General features: G+C 39.6%; 1 protein-coding gene across 1 annotated transcript in view; it reads left to right on the top strand.

Moving 5' to 3' along the window:
• The first annotated feature begins 8164 nt into the window (after positions 1 to 8164).
• The window catches only part of LOC145994852 (organic cation transporter protein), a 55513-nt gene continuing 42541 nt past the window's right edge, over positions 8165 to 21136 (top strand). The window contains exon 1 of the mRNA XM_083131246.1: positions 8165 to 8714. Within this exon, the coding sequence (XP_082987372.1) occupies positions 8512 to 8714 (203 nt within the window). The 5' untranslated portion in view covers positions 8165 to 8511. The remainder of the gene's footprint in view (positions 8715 to 21136) is intronic.

Raw genomic sequence — 21136 nt, 5'->3', positions numbered from 1 at the left:
CTTTCCCCAATGGTCCTCAGTAAACCAATTGCATCCCTTGTACCTCTTCCTTTCCTGAAACCAAACTGTTCTTCCTCTAACTCGCCACTGACCTTCGAGTATAGGCGTCTGTTCAGAATTCTTAGAAGAATTTTTGCCGAGTGAGATATCAAACTGATTGTCCTGTACTCAGAACATTTTCTGGCATTGCTTTTCTTCTGCAGAGGTACCAAAACAGTCTCCGTGAAATCTTGTGGCCAATCCCCTTTCTCATAGATTTCATTGCATAAATGCAGTATTTCTCTTTTTCCATCTCCCAGGCATTTGATAAGTTCAACAGGAATTTCATCAGTGCCCGTTGCTTTCCCATTCCTCATTTCTTTGAGTGCTTGCTCAAATTCTTCATTCAGGATATAGTATACTTTCTCATCGTCAGGCACGTCGTCTTCATTTTCTACATTCAGACTGTCTGGGCGATCTTTCTGGTAGAGCTCTTCAACGTACTTTCCCCACACATTCGATATTCCTTTTTTGTCTGTGATTTCACATCCTTCCTCGTCTTCTATCATCCACATTGTTTTCCATTTCTTCTTTTGGAAGCCCAAGCAGTTTACTTCACGATACATCAAGTCATACCTTCCTCTTTTTTCCAGTTCTTCAATTTCTTCACATTTTTGTTTCATCCATTGTTCTTTTGCCCTGTCAGTTTCTCTTCTTAGCTGGTTATTCAGTATCTTGTAATTATGTCTTCCCTCTTCTGTATTTACATTCTTCCATTTTCTCCGTTCCTCCATTTTTTCCAGCATACTTTCAGTAATCCATGGTTTCTTTGCACTTTTCCTTTCCCTGTAGCCTATTGTTTCATCCACTGCCTTCTGTAAGCAGCTTTTTATTCCATCCCACATCTCATCCTTATTGTTACAACTAGCTTTAAACTTATTATAGTTTCCTTGGAAATGTTCTGCAAATTTTTGTCTTTCGTCTTCTTCCCTTAGCTTCTCTAAGTGGGGTTTCTTGCTCACCTGGTTTTGGGTTATCTTCTTCAATGTAAGATTGATTTCTCCTATTAGCAAGATGTGGTCTGAATTAATGTCAGCTCCTGGCAATGTCTTCGCACTTTTCAAACAATTTCGAAATCTTTCTTGTACCAGTATGTAATCTATCTGGTATCTTTTACAATCTCTTGGACATATCCAGGTGTACCTCCTTCTCTTATGTTGTTGGAACAGTGTGTTTCCAACAATTAGGGAGTTTCTTTTACAGAAATTTACCAGGCTTTCCCCTCTCTCATTTCTCTCGCCTAATCCATATCTTCCTACTGTACTTCCATCCTGCATTTCTCCTACTACAGCATTCCAATCACCCATTACGATAATGCACGAACCCTTTCTCTCTTTTTCCATCAATTTCTCTATCTTCTCATAGTTTTCCTCCACTTCTTCTTCTGACAACCCACTATGTGGCATATACACTTGAATTAACACTAAGTCTTTCTTCTTTCCTTGAAGTTTCACCATTATAATCCTGTCATCCACATAACGCACTGCTATAACTTTATGTTTCACACGTGGTCCTAGCACTATTCCCACACCACGGTTTCCTTGTTGATCACCTCCAGAATAAAACATCTTGAACTCATCACTCACTATTTCACCATTTTGTTCCCACCTCACTTCTGATATTCCCATAACATCTACTTTGTTTCTTCTCATTTCTGCCTTTAAGTTTTCTAGCTTTCCCGACTGTAACAGGGTTCTGACATTCCACGTTCCAATCCTTAATCTTACCTTCTGTTTGCTTCTCTTTTCCCCATCAGTGTCCTATGTCATAACATGTCCTTCCCAGACATCCCCCTCCCGGACATCCGAATGGGGGGCTAGTTTACGTCCGGAATATTTTGCCTTGGAATGACTCATCATGATTGCAGTTTTTCTAGGGAAAAGATATATGCGGTAGCTTCCCGTTGCTTTCCGCACACCACTCTCTCTTTCGCATCTTGAAAGATCCCAGGGGGCCCCAACGAGGAGGTGAGGAGAGTGGATTTGACTAAATGAGCCCTCCGGACTTCACCGAAATTCACTGCACCAAATGTATGGTGTTTGGATATAGGTTGCATATCAGTTCCATCAGGGTTTTTGACTCAAGGTCGAGAAATCCCATTTAGCCTTTGCCCCCCAATATATATATATATATATATATATATATATTTCTTTTTTCACCAAAATATGGAGTTAAATATGGATTTGAAATTGTAAAAAATTACCTTTTTAATAATACGAGTATAAGACACTAGACGAGCTACATAAAATACAGTCTCGGCATTGTAACTATTACCGTGACTCTTGAAGAGAAAGCAGTGCCACAAATTCATTGCTTCTGGCGCTGCTGTCCCGTAGGCGTGCCACAAATTAGTTGCTTCTGGCGCTGCTCTCCCGTAGGCGTGCCACAAATTAGTTGCTTCTGGCGCTGCTCTCCCGTAGGCGTGCCACAAATTCGTTGCTTCTGGCGCTGCTGTCCCGTAGGCGTGCCACAAATTAGTGGCTTCTGGCGCTGCTCTCCCGTAGGCGTGCCACAAATTCGTTGCTTCTGGCGCTGCTGTCGGGTGCACAACTAGTAACGAGGGTGGGGGGGTTAGCAATGGGCTGCTAGACTTTGGACTTTCTTCAAACGTTGTCCAAATAACATTTGTAACAACCAGGAGCCGATGCTCGAGCCCTCATTCTCTATTGTTGACAACAATTGTAAATAAACATGAATTTCAAGGTTTTACAATGGCAAAAGCTACCAGTTGGGAGGTGTAAAATTGAGAGAAAAAGAGCATTATTGTTCGCATGACAGAAAACTTGTATTTAACGCAATTGGAAGGTATAAGAAAAGGTGGTAAACTTTCGTTTGTTTAACGTGGCTTCGGACTTTTGTCAGTTATTCGGAAGAAATTCGCCCAACTTTTATGGTCACACAGGGACATGCACTTATTGCGCGAATATGGAGTATATATTGAAATATGGAAATAATATGTAAAAATAACAAAAATATATAAAATATGAGCCAAAACCTAAAACATGTACAAATATGGTTGACTGATTAATTGATTTGCTTTTTGTGCCACTTTTGGCTAATTTGCGAAGATTTGGATGAGTGATGACATGATGAAATTGATGAATGAACACTCACAAACATCCATGCCCAGCCCGGGATTCGAACCCGGAGTTCCCCTGGAGTCGTAGCGCAATGTGCGAACCACTCCGCCACGGGGGACGGTGTAAAAATATGGAAAATAAAAACTGATTTTTTTCGAGTCTACGTGCCATATTGCGTAAAGATAATACAAAATATAACTGATTTCAGCTTTATACCTAAATATGTATTTACATATAAATCCCCCTGTTAATAACATTTTCTGTTTGGTGCGCAGTTTCGATGCTACATACCCATGCTAAAAACCTGAATTTTATCCTGAATGTATGGAAACACTCAACAAAGATTGCCACTAAAGAACATAACTTGGAATTAACATAAATCTATAAACACTCAGGTAGACACCCGCTTGGTATACCTGGATATGTCTCGTAAAGTAATTTTGGTTTTCAAATATCGTACATTTAAATTAACAAAGTTTCGAAAAATTGATTGAGTTAACTGATTGACTTTGTGTTTTAAATCTACTTTATGCACAGTAAGGCTAATCGGGACTGGACATACAGTTTAAGGTGAGATCCGAACCACTATGTGCCTCCACCGGGTATCGAACCCGGAACCCCTTAATTACAAGGTAAGTTTGGAACAGGACAACGCGTCTCGGGCACTATGGTTCGTCTCTCTGAGATCTGAAGAAATTGTTTGGTCCTCAGTCTCGTCCTGATCCCGAATTGCAAGACGAGACTGACTTATCTCGTCTCGTACTGTCCCTACGTAAAATAAGCCGAGAACAGTAATTCCTAATACGTCACAATCACGAAATTGTTTCAATGTGACCAACCCCAACTTTATTTTTCTCTGTTCCTGCAACATTTTCTTGCAAATCTGGTATCATTTGAGACTTTGAAGCCTATCTAGATGTCACAAGGTGAAATGCCAGAGAGTTGCATCTGAAACAACCTGTTTCTTCATTTCCTCGCCTACCTGCCCCGATACTTGTTAAATTTCAATCCAGTTTCGGTTTTATTCAAGTTCGAAGGAAAGTTGCTTATTTCGCTCCTAACGGTCGTTAAAACTGCCTACGCAATAATGAAAGAAACCTGTTGATACTCAAACGAGAAACCGACGCTTCCTGAAATAGTTTAGCTCAGTCTGTAGGGAAGGGTTCCTGGGTTCGAGTCCGTGCTGGATCGAAATTTCCTATCCCACTTTTTAGAGATCGTTTCTCATGAGCATTATGATTAATTATAAAAAAAGGTTGATTGGATAATCGGGATTGGAGCTACAGCTTACACTGGGTTTGGAAACACTGTGTTTCTCCACCTAGAATCGGATCCAGGTCTCTGATTACAAAGTGGCTGAGCGCGTTCGATTTGTGATTTTGTGATTTGATTTAGTTTATTTTACTTCGCGTTTTGTGCCTCTTGGCTAATTTGCGAAGATGGGGATGAGTGATGAAATGATGAACCAAGCCCGACCGGGATTCGAACCCGGGCTGAGCGCGTTCGAGTCCCGGCCTTACTATGGGGGGGAGGGGGAATGCCCTTCATCAATTTCATCTCATCATCGCTCATCCTCATCGTTGCGATTAGCCAAAAGTGACAGGAATGCGACATAAAATAACAAATAAATACAAATGCAAGATTACAAAGCAACAACTTTAACCACTACACTATCGAAGAGGACCTAAAACTTCCAGAAGCCGTACCCATCGTATTTTCATTCATTTTTCTTACAACTACTACAACTTTAGCGGCGATGAAGATTGAATGATTGATAGTTTGATTTGGTTTATTTTACTTCGCTTTTCTGCCACTTTTGGATAATTGCAAAGGTGAGGATAAGAAATGGTGAAATGGATGAAGGGACAATCATAAATATATAGCTACAGAGAGGCTCCACAGAGGATTTTATTGGTTCTGAATCCAGACGCCAGAGCCTAGTTTGTCTGCAAAAATGCAGTCCAAGGTGGACTACGTAGGTTATTATTTGGGTGCCTTTCGAAAGTGCCACCCCTTACACCCTAGTGTGGTATTTGAAAAATTGTGATCACTAATCGACATTAAAAAAAAATAAAAAAACAACAACATGGGGGAAGTGCTCTCTCTTGCCCCCATTTAAAATAAACCTAAACTGGTTGGATTATTGCACCTTGCAGAGTATTACACTTCACGACTTCCACATCTACTTCTCCACATGGAGTAGTTGCAGTGCTCGAAAAATTTTCTTCAAAGCTAGGCGCCAGCTCTGAAAATCAGGCGCCAGGAAAACACCTACTACCAATTGTGCATACTACAGTATGTTTCAAATGTCGTGCAATCCAAACTTTGAAAATGTATATCATGAAAATCGTAAGAGATATTTACAGCGGGTTTTATGCACTAAACTAATCCTGTAGGCTATCACTGGGTTCATAAATTTATGTTAGCATCTATCTAAATAAGAGCAATTACATTATTTTCAAACACATTATTGATTTGCTGAAAACATCTGAGACCTGATTTTCAACAATAAATACCAACTCTTAAACAATTTGTGGGATCGTTTGTTTGTGTTTGACTGGTTGTAAAACCATTGCTTTGTGAGTTACAGCAGAAGCAGGGCATTTTTATTGGGAAACCTCTTGCACATGAGTGTAAGAATGAGTAGTAAAATACTCTTCAACAATGCACACACACTAATCCAATGAATACTCAATGCTGAATGAATAAAAAAAAAAACAGGGACAGTAGCGGCGAAAGTGAGTGAAGAGAACAATGTAACCAGGGACAGCCTAGGATTCTCTCAAGAGTCCAATTTCTGCACAAAATCTTATTTTTTGACGTAAATGTATAGCCAATACTTAGACACATGTTACATGCGACTGTTAGCAATATTTCGACCTGCTAGTGTTGCCATATACGGAGATATGTCCCAAAAATGGCACTTTTCACTCAACCCATAAAATCGCCAGTCAAAAATTCATCAAATGTTGCACATGACCAATATTGGTCACAAATGACAGACTGACATGGCATCAGTCATCAAATGTATAATTATGACCCTTCGATAATTTCTTACATATTTTTCTCACTTAGAAGTTCATTTCTCGAAAAATTTGAATGCTGCTTTCCGTCAGTTATTAATTCATATATTTTTTTGTACGGAGTGAACTGATACTTTTAAGTATTGAAAAATATCTCAATAAATGAGGCTTTATATTGCAGAAAACCCGGTGTAAATATCTCTTACAGTTTTCATGATATAGGTTTCCAAAGTTTGGGTTGTGCGACTTTTGTAACACTCTGTATAAGATGTTGAGCATCACGGTATTGAAAACATCGCTAAATTATTTGAAAAAGCAGGAAATGGGGTGTTGGGGGAAAAAGGGTAAGAAATTGTTACTAACTCTATGGAATGTTCACAACGTTGATATATAAAAAAATTGCTAACTTACGCTGTACTGCAATTTGAACTTAGAATCATCAAAATTTCGTACATATTACAGCAAAAGATCACAGTCGCCAGGCTGAAATTTTTAGTCGCCATGGCGACGGGGATTTTTCGAGCCCTGAGTAGTTGATAGAACTCTGCTGCTTCAGCAGTGTAACTTGGATCTTCGTGTTTCTTTGGAAGAAAAGGGGGAGGAGGTTGTAAGATGAACTTCAGGTCCCAGGAGACTAACAAAAATACCCGTAACTTGTAATGTTAATAAACTTTAAAATTCTGCGAGGGTGAGTACCCCCTCACCTCCTGAAGTTACGCCTATGAATGCTGTTACACGCATTTCTAACAAGTTTATTAATTTTCCCCATAACATAAAATCGATTGAATATCGGTCTGAAAGCTGACGCGGAATTCCTCATTTGTAGCTTTCGCATGGGGAACTCCATTTGGAATAGTTCCTGTACTAGGGTTAAACCCAAATGGGGAAGGAACTCCGTGTCAACCTATCGAACAGACATACAAGTACATATCACAGTGATAGAGAAGTTGATGCCTATAATAGCAGGGTTCAATCAATTGTCCAATGGGAAACTCCATAAAAACAGATGGGAAACTCCTTACATGTAATTGCCATATAATTTGAAAATTTTGATATTGTGATCACTAATCGATATTCTTTCGTTTTCTCTCTCTCTCTCTCTCTCTCTCCTTATTCTTTTTTTTTAGCAGAACACTTAATGCAAAAATTAATATTTGTGGTGTTCTAATTTTTTTAACGCAACCTGCTACAAAATCAATGGGAAGTGGGAGGCAAGTTGGATAAGCTAAAAAAAAATGTTACCGTTGCTTTATTTCCAGAAGTGACGCGACGCGATACTATCACTTTGTCTAATAACATTTAACTGTTTACACAAGTACCATCTCTGCTACCCTGACGGTGTAGTGGTATTGCCGTCGCCTTGTAATCAATGGGTCTCGGTTTCGATCCCGGTTGGGCACATTGCACAAAACTGTAACCTCAGTCTCCCTATTTGAGCATAAGTTGACTTAAACAGATACCGCATGTAATGATTTAGCGGCTACGCCCTTGAAAAAGAGGCTGTCAAAAATTCGCAGACATGTCCAACCTTCCATTCTGTTAAAAAGAGGCGTGTCAGTGAAACATTGGGGACAAAAAACGGGGGAGAATGTGTAACAAATGCAAGCAATTTTCTTTGCACTTTTTTATACTTATCCGCAGAACAGGCAGAAAAAAAGAAAACAATTTTCAGCTAAACCAGCTCTAAATAACGCAAGGTCGCCTACAGTTGAAACATTAACAAGGTCATGGCTCTAGAACGCACATGGTTTGTAAAAGTGTGCCACTGTCAACCCTATCTACACGTCCGCCATCTGTTGTCAAACTGAGAGAACTACCAGCGAGATCTCTTTTTAGAAGTGCGCATGCGTGAGCCGCAGCGCTCAAGTCGGACGTCATGAAGCTTATTTCATTGAAATCTCAGCTCCTCCCCCCTCCTTTCTTTACAGCCTGCCTTAGCGCGAATGAGAGAGATAGAAAAAAGGGGGGAAATTAGTCTCAGGTAAATTCTCTCCCTTTCATAGCCCGAACGACCTTAATCAATTTCCATACATATAGACAGTGCGCCGCGGACGAACTTTTAGTTGCGGTGTCGCCACTAGTTCCTGCACGTCTTGTGCCAAATGTAGTCCCCCTCCCCCCTCTTTTTTTGATTATTCCTCGTATCTGGCGATCGGAAAGTGCCAGTTCTTCAAGTGATGTTGGCGCGTTAGATCGTTTCATGAACCTTCTGTATTGGAACACCAAATTACGATCAAAGTCTGCTGTTGTGTGAAATAGGACTTTCGTACTGAACAGAAGTGGAAGTGTGTAGTGGAAACTGGTCGTCTTTTCTCAATTTTTGTGTGTGTGTTTTAGGCTAGCGTGTGTGTAGAGTGTGTGCGTCCAAAATGACGGAAAAGAATTTGCTAGATTTCGACGACGTTTTGCCATATCTTGGTGAATTCGGACTCTACCAGAAACTACTATTTATTCTTCTGTGCCCGTTTTCTTTCTTCGTCGCTTTCATCTACTTCACGCAGATTTTTATCACGCTTACACCTGATCACTGGTGCAATGTTCCAGAACTCCAGCACTTGTCGCCTGAAGAAAGGTAAGTGTAGTTCTTCTTGCTAGATTCTTTGGTTGTACGTATTCTGGACTCTGATCACTTCCGTGTGCAGCGAGTCGGTCAAATTTTCACGTTTTGTGTGGCACATTTGACCACAATATAGAATAAAGCGCACAAGGTGGCTTCTTTCTGCCATTCCCTTGATTCAAGTTTTGACTAATTTGCGTTGGCAAATATGGCCCACTGGCCTTGTCCCCTTCCAGAAATTTTCCAAATTACACTGCTTTGCAATGAAATGTTATAGAAGCAAAAGTAGCCATTTTTTATAGATTTGAGCTGCTGAATGTAAAAAAAAGAACAAATAAAATAACTGAAATATTATGCAAATGTTATATCTTATGCACTACTTAATAAGCGCTGGATAAAATGACATTCTAAACACATTCGCTCATGGATACTAACTCGGAAAACCATGTACATTTAGTATTTTACACGACTTAATTTCTCCTGAATTTCCCTGCATTTTACGCACATGCTGTGAAAAACACCATGAAAATCGTAAATTTTCTGCTCTTGAAAGTTTGTATTCAGTAACATTCTGGCAAATGTAGGACTTTATGAACAGAATAATTGCAATTAATATACATAGTGACAGGTACATGTAAGTTATCTCTGTACTATTCCATCCCCAAAGTTTCAATAATTTTGAAATTCAAAACTGGACCCCATCCAAAAAGAAATCCTGGCTACTCTCCTGGTTTGGACGTTGGAGAGAGTAATCGCTAACTTTGCTAATTGACGATTTAGTTAGTTTTAGATGTGTCTGAGGGAACGGTCATTTTTTTTTTTTTTGCGAGGTAGGAGTCTTATTTTTAGACACCTGAAAGGAGCCATTACTATTTTCTCTAAAGTGAATTTATAATTAGTTTTAGCCAGTGGCGGCAAGGGGGGCAGTTGCCCACACTTTTCGCCATCTTTGCACCAGCACTGTGCTAAACCTTATCTATAAAGGAAAATAAACTCGTTGCCCCCCACCCACCCACCCCCAGTTTTGGCACCTTGCACCCCCGGTTTTGGAACACAATCGCCGCCACTGGTTTTGGATGTTCTCGAAGGTGAACATTTCAATTTATACTTAAAGTTAAAGCATGAATTATGCTAACAGAATTCATAGTTTTAGATGTTCTTTGGAGGAATTAAAGGGAAGGCGAACTATGTTTAGTGTTACTAGTAGTACTTTAGGATTTATACTCGGTTTTACGCCACGGTAGCTTCAGTCGTTAGGGCATCCGACTACCATGCGACAGAACCGGGTTTGATCCCGGGATTTTTCCCCACCTATTCAATTGGCTCTTGCGCCCAGCCAGCGTTGTGTAAAGTGGGTACCTGGAGGAAACTCTGGGGCGGTACCTTCGACCGTGATCTAGAAAGTGTGGGGTCCTAACTCCACACCCCTATAAGTCTCTATGGCGTGGAGCAAAGCACAGGGGAGCACTTTACTTTTTCGCCCTCAGTTTTACGCTTCTATGAGTTCTATTAATTTTAGACGGCAAGGGGCGGGCGCTAATTCGTTCTAATTAGACTTGTTAGGCCAATCGTCCTTTGGAAAGCTGATTCGCGCCAATTCAAGGTAGAGAATAAAAGCGTGTGTGTATGCTTTGACGACATATTCCGGCAAATCAATCGTTAGTCACCTTTCTAGACAAATCTGAAATAAATATGGGAGCGATTTTACAATACCGGTAATTTCTCCATTTTGTTTGAAATTTGGCATACTCACAAAATTAGGGCTCCTAATTACGAATCTGAAGTTAAAATTTGGCGCTCACGTGTCAAACTTGCAAAATGAGAGGGTCAGTCATCGCAACTGACAATGCACAATTGCTCATTATTTATTGCAAGATTTTCAGTTTCGAATACTTAAAAACGATATATGTATTCCTGATATTACTACGACCCTAAATTTTTTAAACTGTGTTTCCTAACCTAGCCTAACCTAACCACGCGCCAATGGTTCGTGGGGCTAGCCATAATTCAGGAATTTCTATACGTGAGCGCCAAATTTTAAGTGCAGATTCGTGATTAGGAGATCCAAATTAGCAAGTATCAGAAATTTCAAACAAATTGGAGAAATTCCCTGTATTGTTAAATTATACCTAAATATGACTGCGAGACTTGATTTAATCTCACCCCACATAAAAATAGGCATCAGGAAGGGGGGGGGGGTGTATAACAGGTCAGTCGACCGCCCTTTGATATTAGAATCCTTCATTTCAATATACAAACGGAAAGTTTATTTCCATAGTTATAACAGAACTACAGTTCAGTTCGTATTCGAACAGAATAACCGAAGTAAATAATTCACTACATTGAGGAAATAGTGTAAAATGCACGAAGCAGTTTATCATACTCTCTACCATTTAATACGTGAAAATGGCTCCAGTTTTCAGAATTGCAGAAAATGATTGATTGATTGATTTAGTTTATTTTACTTCGCGTTTTGTGCCTCTTTGCTAATTTGCGAAGATGGGGATGAGTGATGAAATTGATGAATGGACATTCACAAACAACCAAGCCCGACCAGGATTCGAACCCGGGACCCTTGGTGCAGCAAATGAGAATGCGAGAGGCCACGCAACGTAAAATATTGATAAAAATTCACATTAATTTGTAAAGCTTTCTCTTGAACGACGTGTGTAAAACTTAATACCAAAATAGAATAATTATGCACTAACTGTATGAAATGTACAAAAAAAAATGTACTGGATAATAGCAGTAGTAATTATACATTTTGGAATAAAATGGGCTTTTATTAGCTGATTATAATAATATTATAATAATTTAGACCATGGCGTTTCTAATATTAAAGATTTTGCAACGGATGAACCCCCAACAATCCTTTCCTACACAAATTTCTCGCGACGCTCATCTGTTCTCCAGAATGCGTGGGCAAAGATGCACTCCGGAAGCATGTTGTCATCACGCTACAAGAGACTTGTAAGTTTTGGAAGACTTGAGGGAGGGAGAATCCTCCCACGATGCTTTTACTGTATTGACAGCGAGGGTGAGTTTACAAGGCCTGGTATCGGCCGAAAGCTAGCTTTACGTGGGCCGCTTATGGAAATATTACTTTTTAAAGTACTCTAGGAGCATGTTACACAATCTAAATGCAGTACATGGACGGAAGGAAGAAATATTGAACAATTCGCCTTTACGAAAAATACCAAAACATTACTCTTGAAAACTTAAGTTGAAGAGGAAGCATTTTCATTCTTCGTAAGAAGTACGAGTTGAGGTAGATCTTGCTTAATAGACTTGGAGATCCACTTGCAACAGCAAGGAGAAATTATAACCTAAGAGTCAAATTCTGAACGTTAGATACGGTTAGAATTTCTCCCTGAGAATCCAGGAGAATCTGTCTACCTGTGGACTTCATTCTCTATTGTCTGGATACTGTAATGATATTTGGGTCTCACTTATCGGACACCGTATTGAACACCATCGTCTACTGACGTCACGATAAATGTTCTCGTGGTTAGAGATATCTTAGCATAAATAATGCCTTTTTGTCAAGCCCCGAAAAACTGCATTGCATTTATGCTAAGAGAACTAAACAAGGAAGGCATTCACTTCTAACGTCAGTAGTAGTGTTCAATACGGTGTCCGATAAGCGAGACCCACGATTGTTTGGTGCCCAGACAGCCATAGCTGAAGATTTCTACGCCCTGGGCGTGAATACAGTTCGCCTCCGTTGTGGTTAGAAGAGTGGAGGTTGGGAAGATACTTCCTCGAGTCTTGGGGCTATTGGTGAGCCCAACTTGAGAGTCAGTATGGGGCTTATGGCGACAGTGTTGCCGCATGGTGCGCAGTAGAAGAAAGCTCCAGCGCGCATCTAGCGTCTGCTGTAGTACACGCAGAAACAAAAGTTAGTGGTCAACTGGAACTGTTCAATACAAGAATGTAAATCCTTCCTCCATGATTTGGTGGGAAGCTGTTCATTAGCTGTTGGCCAAGAATTATGATTGTCCGTGGAGGAAGATTTGAAAATAACTGTTTCCGAATATACTTTTTATACGTCTTGCTGTCTATTTTATCACATACGTCGGCAGTGTATTTTCTTGCTTTTATGCACAGAAAGGCTTATCGGTACTGGACCTACAGTTGAAAGTGGGATCCGGACCACTATATGCTTTCACCAGGTATGAAACCCGGGACCCCTTGATTACGAGGCGACAACGTTACCACTGCGCCATCGGGAAGCCTCTGTCACATTTTTCGGTGCACGGTCTCATTTGGAACAGAACTGTGTTCATTATGCCGGCATACACCAAAGCAACCCCCCCCCCCCCGCCGTTGCATTTTAATAAAGGGATTAGAGTTCGATACCCGGTGGAGGCACATAGTTGTTCGTATCTCACAATAAACCGTAGAATTAACATATCTGTGTATAAAAGTGGATTTAAACTCAATTAATCAATTATTAGTAGAGGTGTGAAATAGATTAAATTCTGTTGTATTTGTGTGAACAATGATTACAGAAAGAGACATAATTACATCGGAATTATTCAATCTAAAATGCTCTCAATTTGTGTCCATCAATTAACGTTATTGCCTTGCAAGCAACAAGTCTCGGATTAAATTTACTTAAGTATCTCATAAATCTATTCCCTTTATGCATTTGTGTCAAACTTTGATTTATTCTTTTAACTATCTGGAAAAGAACTGCTCGATCATTTTATGTTATTTTAATGTAATGTTATGAATGCTTTTTATAATACTTGGTCATCTTTTGGGAAGAGCAAGTGAACCGGGGAGCGTATTTTACATGTGCACATTGAAATAGAGATTGGGGGCGTGGTTTTGTGTATGAATGCTCCCTATTGGCTAGCAGACTGCCTCAATGATACAGGATAGGACACTGGCATTTATTTCATTGACTTGTGCGAACACTTTCTGTAAACCACAGACTACAAGCAGAACCATCTAGTGGGAAAAATACAACGCAATCGGATAGTAATCAATACTCGAAAAGCGAATAGACTTTCTTATTGGAAATAAAAGAGGCAATAATTTTTAAAATGTTGCGTTGGATGAAAATTCTTATACAATTATTTAATATATTGGGTCATTTTCCGCTTTTTGTCAGATGCAAACAAGGAACATTTTTAATTCTTACTTTAAAAATCTGTCAAAACCTTAATTTCGACTATATAAGCGCGATGCTATTTGTTTTGTAAAAAAGTTGTTACAAACCAGATATTACATACTGGAAACAACAACACAAGATGAAAAGAGAGGAGTTTCAAAAAAGAAAAGTAGATGGCAGCACAAGGTGAAGAAATATAAATAAATCGCTGGAGGATATAAGTATGGATTTAGTGAAAGTGAACTACAATAGATTGATGTAGAAAAGATCAAAGCAATGTATAGAAATTAGAAAATAGATGGAAAAGGAAAATATAAGTGGATTACATCATTCAACAAGTTCAAGCCTGCAGTCAATTGTTAGGCACGCCATAGAAGTACTCAATAAAGAAAAATAGACCAGCCAACCAGAAACGTCTCCATTACAAGCCACGCCCCCAATCTCTATTTCAACGTGCATATGTGAAATACGCAACCGGGGAGACCTCGCGCTAGATCCGCCCATGCAGTGTGCGATATGCCTGTTTTCGGAGAAGAATTACCCAAAATGAGAAAGCACGCACACAAAGAACAAACCACTTGACTCCACGGAAGCATATTCACGAACTTTTGCTTGGCCATTCCCTTCTTCCCAACACATGTTTGCAGCAAGTGGCAACAGGCTGAAGGCTGTTCTTTTTAACTCCCCTAATCGCGGTTAACACAAGACAGGAATGAGTCTCTTTTGAATGGTCCGAATTGTAAAAGAAGGTGTAGACCATCATAATCTTACATTCCCTCTGCTTCTTGCATATTTATTATTTCCTCTTTGAATGTTAACGACTTTTGTTTGACAAACACTGTTGTTTGGGGGTGGTGATCTCAAAAGTAAAAGCCCATAACAGCCCATGGCCCCATACTGAACTCTGAAGTCGAGCTCCTCTATAGCTGAGAGGAAGAGGGGTTACTGTTTACATGAATACAATGGGACAGCTGGGGAATGCTTCGCGTGATTGAAGTGTTCATAACAAAAACAGCCCCTGTCAAAAGTTGCGATTTGTCAGAAGGTAAAAAACATTGCCATTCGAAATGTTGGTCAAACTGAAATTTCCTTACCTCAGTAAGTGGCAGCAGGGGTTCTTTTTGATAGAATTGTTTTTACTAGGTTGAGATTCACTTGTGGCCACTATTATGCAGTATGTCCTAGACTATATTTATTATAACATATATATTTATTTGTTATAACACTTTGGGGCGAATAAATTCAACAATAAATTTTAAAAAAATAAAGTATGGTGATTCAGCCCACGTAAACATACTTAAATTTACTAATATTGCCGGCCGACGTAGCGGAGTGTTAGCACATCGCGCTACGACGCAAGGGGTCCCGGGTTCGAATCCCGTCTTGGGTATGGATTTAAAAACTCCCCGATGGTGCAGTGGGAGTCTCGTCGCCTTGTAATCAAGGATCTCTGGTTCGATACCCGGTGGAGGCACATAGTGGTTCGGATACCACTTTAAAAGTAAACCTCCGTGGCGGAGTGGTATAGTCGACCTCCGTGGCGGAGTGGTTAGCAGAGCGCGCTACAACGCCAGGGGTTCCGGGTTCGAGTCCCGGGTAAGACGTGGGTATTTGTGTTTGTCCAGATAATGAGAAAATGTAAAAGTGAGAAAAAGTGTAAATGTTGGGGGATACCTCCGTGTAGGGGGTATTTTCTTTATATATAAAAAAAGAGTGGTTAGCACAGGTCGCTGCGACGCCAGGGGTCCCTGGTTCGAATGCCGGGTAAGACGTGGATATTTGTTTGTCCAAATGAGAAAAATTGTGAAAAAGAGAGAAATGTAAAAATCGAGGAAAACTGTGGATAATACCGCTTAGGGGTATTCCTTTAATAAAAATAAAAAAAGTTTCTACGACGCCAGGGGGGTCTGGTTCGAAATCCGGTCTGGACATGGGTGCTCTTTTTCCCTTCATTCATCACTTTCTTATCTTCGTGATTAGCCAAAACTGACAAAAGAGAGAAGTAAAACAAATCGAATCAATCAAATGTCATGAACGTCCTAAGGCTTGTAATCCACTTGAGTCGGTTCACTACCAATTTGCCCTGCGAGTATAAAGCGAATGTAAAGTTGAAAATTAGTCTCAACACAATCTCAACATGGAAGTAGGGGTACAGGTATTTCTCGGGCATACTGTAGAATGCGCTAAAATGACATAAGCTGTTTTTATGAATCCCTCAATTCTCCTAGCTGGGGGGAAATCAAACCTCAGCATCCTCCCTCGATTCGGGCAAATTACAATATTTGCTTTTCCTTTTAACTTTTGCGCGCAAATTCCCTGATCCCGCGAGGAATTTGTATAGAAATGATGTATGGGCCAATATATCTATGGATGAGGTAATAATTAACCAATTGACAAGCTCACACGTCACGTGCTTTTGTTGCATTCACTAGGGCGTTCTTACAGTGCACAAAGAATAACAATATTTCCTCAGTTTAAATAAACATTACTTAACCTTGAGGTAATCTTTCACTAATAACTAAAAGTGCATAGCATGATCACATATAACATGTTCTACTATCTCTTTGAAGCATGCTTCAACCTGTTTGGAGTGTTTAGGTTTTACTTTCATGACTGGATTTCCCCACCTTAGTCTGTCAGGCAACATTGACCCCCTTGTCGCTTAAGTTGTGGTTACGCTCTGTGACTGTCATGCTTCCGTGATTCTTTCTTCTTTTTAACTTATTGCAACGGGATATACGAGTTCCGTTATTTTGCCTTGAATTCATGGACTCTTCCTTGCACTAAGTACCACATGGCGTTGTGGTAACGCTGTCACCTTGAAAGTAAGGGGTCCCTGGTTCGATCCCCGGTGGAGGCACATAGTGTATCGGATTCCACTTTAAACTGTAGGTCTAGCTCCGATTAGCCTATCTGGGTTTAAACCGAACATTCTTGTCTTGGCCTCTCCCAAATTACAAACCAAAGAAGCACACTTCTCCAAGATGCATAGCAATCAGGAATCTGAATCCCCTCACCCCCCTGCACCTTGAAGACTATGCAAGACATAAGGCAGTTTGACTACATTTCGAACCAGAAAATACTTATTTTTTGAATGTTAAGTATTATGGGCAATTTTTTTTGCTATTTTAGCAGTTTATTTTTTAAAATTTTAATATTTTTTTTAGGTTTAACTTAATTTTGTTCCTTTACGTTTACTGTATTTTATTCTTATTAATTTCTCTCAAAATCTTGCGCTGGAAATTCATTCTGTATTTCGTCTGAAGTTAGAGACCGCACGAGCCTTCTTGGTCACAGATGGTGGCAACAATAGGGAGGAATTGAATACGTTGCACAGTTAAATGCAGTGGCGAAGAGTGGTGTTGCTTGAAAAATAGGCACAGGTTGCTGTGAAAGAGGGGTGATGAGAAGATGTGGTTACGGCTGTGATTCTATTAGAAACAGCAATGTTTTATATGTTAAAATATGAAAAATATAGTCCCTACAAACTAAAAGATACTTATTGCCTGTTCCTCATAAATAATTAAGAACATTAACATGCATTTAATGCACCCCCCCCCCCCGTTATTCCGCAACTGTCCATATAACATGGACGAGCAGAAAGTTAAAATAATTAAATATCTTCCAAACTAATTTAGTGGCCTTAAGAAGCATAGCATCATTTTTAACGCCATAAAAAAACTCATCTGCCAGAACGTATTCTCAAAGCTAAATTCTTATTTGTTACCATCTATCTACTATTGTTGAATCAAATCTAATATTTGGTAATGATATATACAATAATATTTTGTGACGAAATATCAGGGGAAGGGAGATAATGTTTTAATGGTAATTTAGTATCTATAAGTATTTACAATATTTTGCATATTTGTTTTCAACTTATTAGAACTAAAATAATAAGTAGCATTAACGTGATATGAATGAACTTATTTTACTTAATTGAAGATAAAACAGAAGTGGGTTATATTAGTACATTGAAACTTATAAAATGACATAAAATTATTATTAGATTTTAATAATTTAGGAGTTTTATATGGCTGTCATTTCTAAACCACATGCAATAAAAAGTTTCGATATGTGAAATCATACACGACAAATTTATTCAAAATTGTACCACTTTATAATCTAATTCACTGGAACTGTATGGTGGGAAAACTTTAGTACATTTTGTAGTACAAAGCTCAGTTAGGAAAACAAAATTTCTATATTTGTAGGTCTTCAGGTAGCGGACTTCCTTATTCTTCTGTCATTGTGAGGTCACCCAGGGTGTTAGATTGTGGCACCTGTCGAATACAGAGAGCCAATAACGGTGAACATACTTTCCAATATAATTTGACAAGAGTTCAAGCTAATTTTTGCTGTTAGTTCTTATCAGATGACTACGGTATCTTTACAGCTCACAATCTTACCGCTCGCATCTATTTTGAAAAAGCAACGTTAATTATCTGGAACTGGAATGGTGCATTCTCAAACTGTGATTGGATTTAGTGCACAACATGACTGGCATGATTCCTCAGAATACCTAGACATTTTTTTAAAACATTAAAGTTAATGAATTTCTCAATTGCCTAATATAAATTCTCTCAAATTAAAACTTCGCAATCGGCAAGAAAATTCAACAAAATTCAAACAAATGTGACCTACTTGAAATAGCTCAAATTTTCATTTCAATATGAAATAAAATTTGTAAAATTGCAAATTATACTGTATTAAAGGAAAGAAGGTTTTTGAGTCTGACAGTTTATCATGAACGTAAGCTTTGGTGTTTGTGGGTACTGAAGTGTTTGAAGTCAATATCATCTTTTGTATAGTTCGCATTTTGCAAAGACTAGGATTTTAATGTTGTCGGGGGAGGTATGACCCGTTATCAACCTCAACTTAATACGAAGCTAACCAGGGAGGAACCACTCCCCGTCCTGATTATTTCCGGGATATTTTTCGACCCAATCTGCTGAATCCCAGCAGATCTCTCTCCTCATGCAACCTGCTACTTCCTAAACACTTAACACAAAAATAGTGAAGTCCATTAATGTATGGTAATTTTATTTCACCTTAATATAATAAAACCGCATTTTTTCGTATAAATATTTTAATTATTTTGAATTAGGTCACATTATGATTAATTATACTTACACTTAAAATGGTACAGAAGTTAATTTAGTATATCTTCGTAATCTGTCTTGCATTAACTCAGTTATAACCGGTATCTATGAATATCAACATCTATATATTAACACATACAACTATTTATGCTCCATTTAAAACTACACAACCTTTATGGCCAGTTTCATTACCCCAAACTATTTCATAACGCTTCTAAATTGAACACACATGTAATTGTATCATAAATGTACAGTACCTGCCCAAATTATATCATATTTTGTTTTTTGAGGATAACTTATTTGAGCATACTTCAATTCATCTGCTAATTTCGACATATTATTAGTAAGGTAAATCACACAGTTGAAACAGGTATACAGCATCGAGAACTCATTTTCAAATTTTACAGAATTAATTTTGTAGTTTTGGGCAAAGCAGTCATTATTACTCAAAATTAGCCTACCATGCCTACTCTGCTGTGCTCTAACAACTTGAAGAATCAGTTAATACTTCGTAGGAAATCCCCTTGCTATCAATCACAGCCTGGCATCTACGTGGCATGGAATCGAGGAGAGTATCGATGACACTGGTCGATCTTCTCCCACTCCTCCTTCAGCTGTCTGAACTTCTCATCCGCAGAAGTAGCTCTGGTGCCTCGGAGATGTCGACTGAGCTTCTCCCAGAGGTGTTCTATGGGGTTCAGATCTGGACTCTGGCTGGGCCACTCTTTAACTGGCACTCTGCGCTGTTTGAACCACCCCGTGACATCCTTCGATCGGTGCTCAGGGTCATTGTATTCTTGGAAAACCCATCTTCTGCCCATGCTGCGACGTGCCCACGGCAGAATGATATTTTCCACGATGTTCTTGTAGACATGGCGATCCATGATTCATTTGATACGCTCCAGGGGGCCAGTGCCGAGGGAAGAGAAGCATCCCCACCGTGGTTGACTGTAGAAAGCTGATACTTATGGTGTAATCTGGTACCTGTAGGACGTCGTACCCACTGTGTACCATCAGTCCCGAACAGTAGATATTTCGATTCGTCACTCCAGATGACTGTATTCAACTCACGACGCGGGAGACAAGCGGTTTCTTAACTGGCCGACGTCCATTCAGTCCGGCAGCCTTCAGCCTCTTCTGTATCGTCCGTATGAATGGCTGGCGATGTTCTGGACTCGCTAGTTCCCGTCCAATATCCACTGCAGTAAGTCGGGGATTCTCCCGAGACGAGCGCAGTATATTCCTATCCGCGACACGGTCTGTGATGCGTGGTCTCCCAGTCTTCTTCACGTATCCTCCCTGGACCCGCCACCGCTTCAGAAGTTTGCTCACAGCCGACTGGCTGATCGAAAACTGCTCTGCCAGCTTCTCCTGAGTCCTTCCTCCCTTGGCGATGGCCTACCACAATCGCATCTTGTTGCGCCTTGGTGAGTTCGAGCGCTTGCTTTGTTTTACCAATCACTGAAATGATTATTATAATATTTCAACAAAACAATTACAGATTGAGAATGAAAAACACTTCTAAAATGAAGATTCAAAAAATACGGAAAATCGCAATTTTCGAAAATCTGCGAAATAATCACCACGCTACGGTAACATACAGTTCAAAGTGCTGTGAAAATTTCGTAGAGATCGGATAAGTCCCCAAAAAGTTATCCTCAGAAAACCTGAATATGATATAATTTGGGCAGGTATTGTATATATGTATTAAAATTGTAATGAACGAATGTATTGAATATAAACGAAACCTGTCCTGAAATTCAGAACAGGCTTTGTACTGAAGTTGATGCTAATTATTTTATTAACTAACTATTAAAATGCAAGAACTAATAGTCATAAAATCAAATTCTGAGGATATGACGTCCTGGTTTATTCAAAGGCACCGGGACGACAAGCTGCTATCTCTGAAAGTAGTCGCGTAGAGGTGGGCTCTCCTGTTCTGTTGTTGCCTATATTTTTCACCGGTTGACTGGTTTTGTGCCTTTCCCGTATATTGCACCCGCTGTGCCTTTGTGTTGCAGAGTTCAAGTATTGCGACGTTAACAGCAATTGGTACGTCGCAATGTTGAAGTAACCTTATTATATGAGCACGCGTGCGTCGTGTAAACATAAAACTTGATCACGCGGAGTGTTTATAGTCTTCGTGAATGGTCAGTTTGCGTTGCTCTCCGAGCGAAAGTGCACTCTAGCCGGTGAACCGTGGAGAGATGTTAAGG

This window comes from Lepisma saccharinum, chromosome 11, assembly GCF_977018435.1.
Source record: "Lepisma saccharinum chromosome 11, izLepSacc3.1, whole genome shotgun sequence".
In the NCBI taxonomy this organism is placed as follows: domain Eukaryota; kingdom Metazoa; phylum Arthropoda; class Insecta; order Zygentoma; family Lepismatidae; genus Lepisma; species Lepisma saccharinum.
The sequence above is the reverse complement of the archived record's forward strand: the minus strand, read 5'-3'. Positions and strand labels throughout refer to the sequence as shown.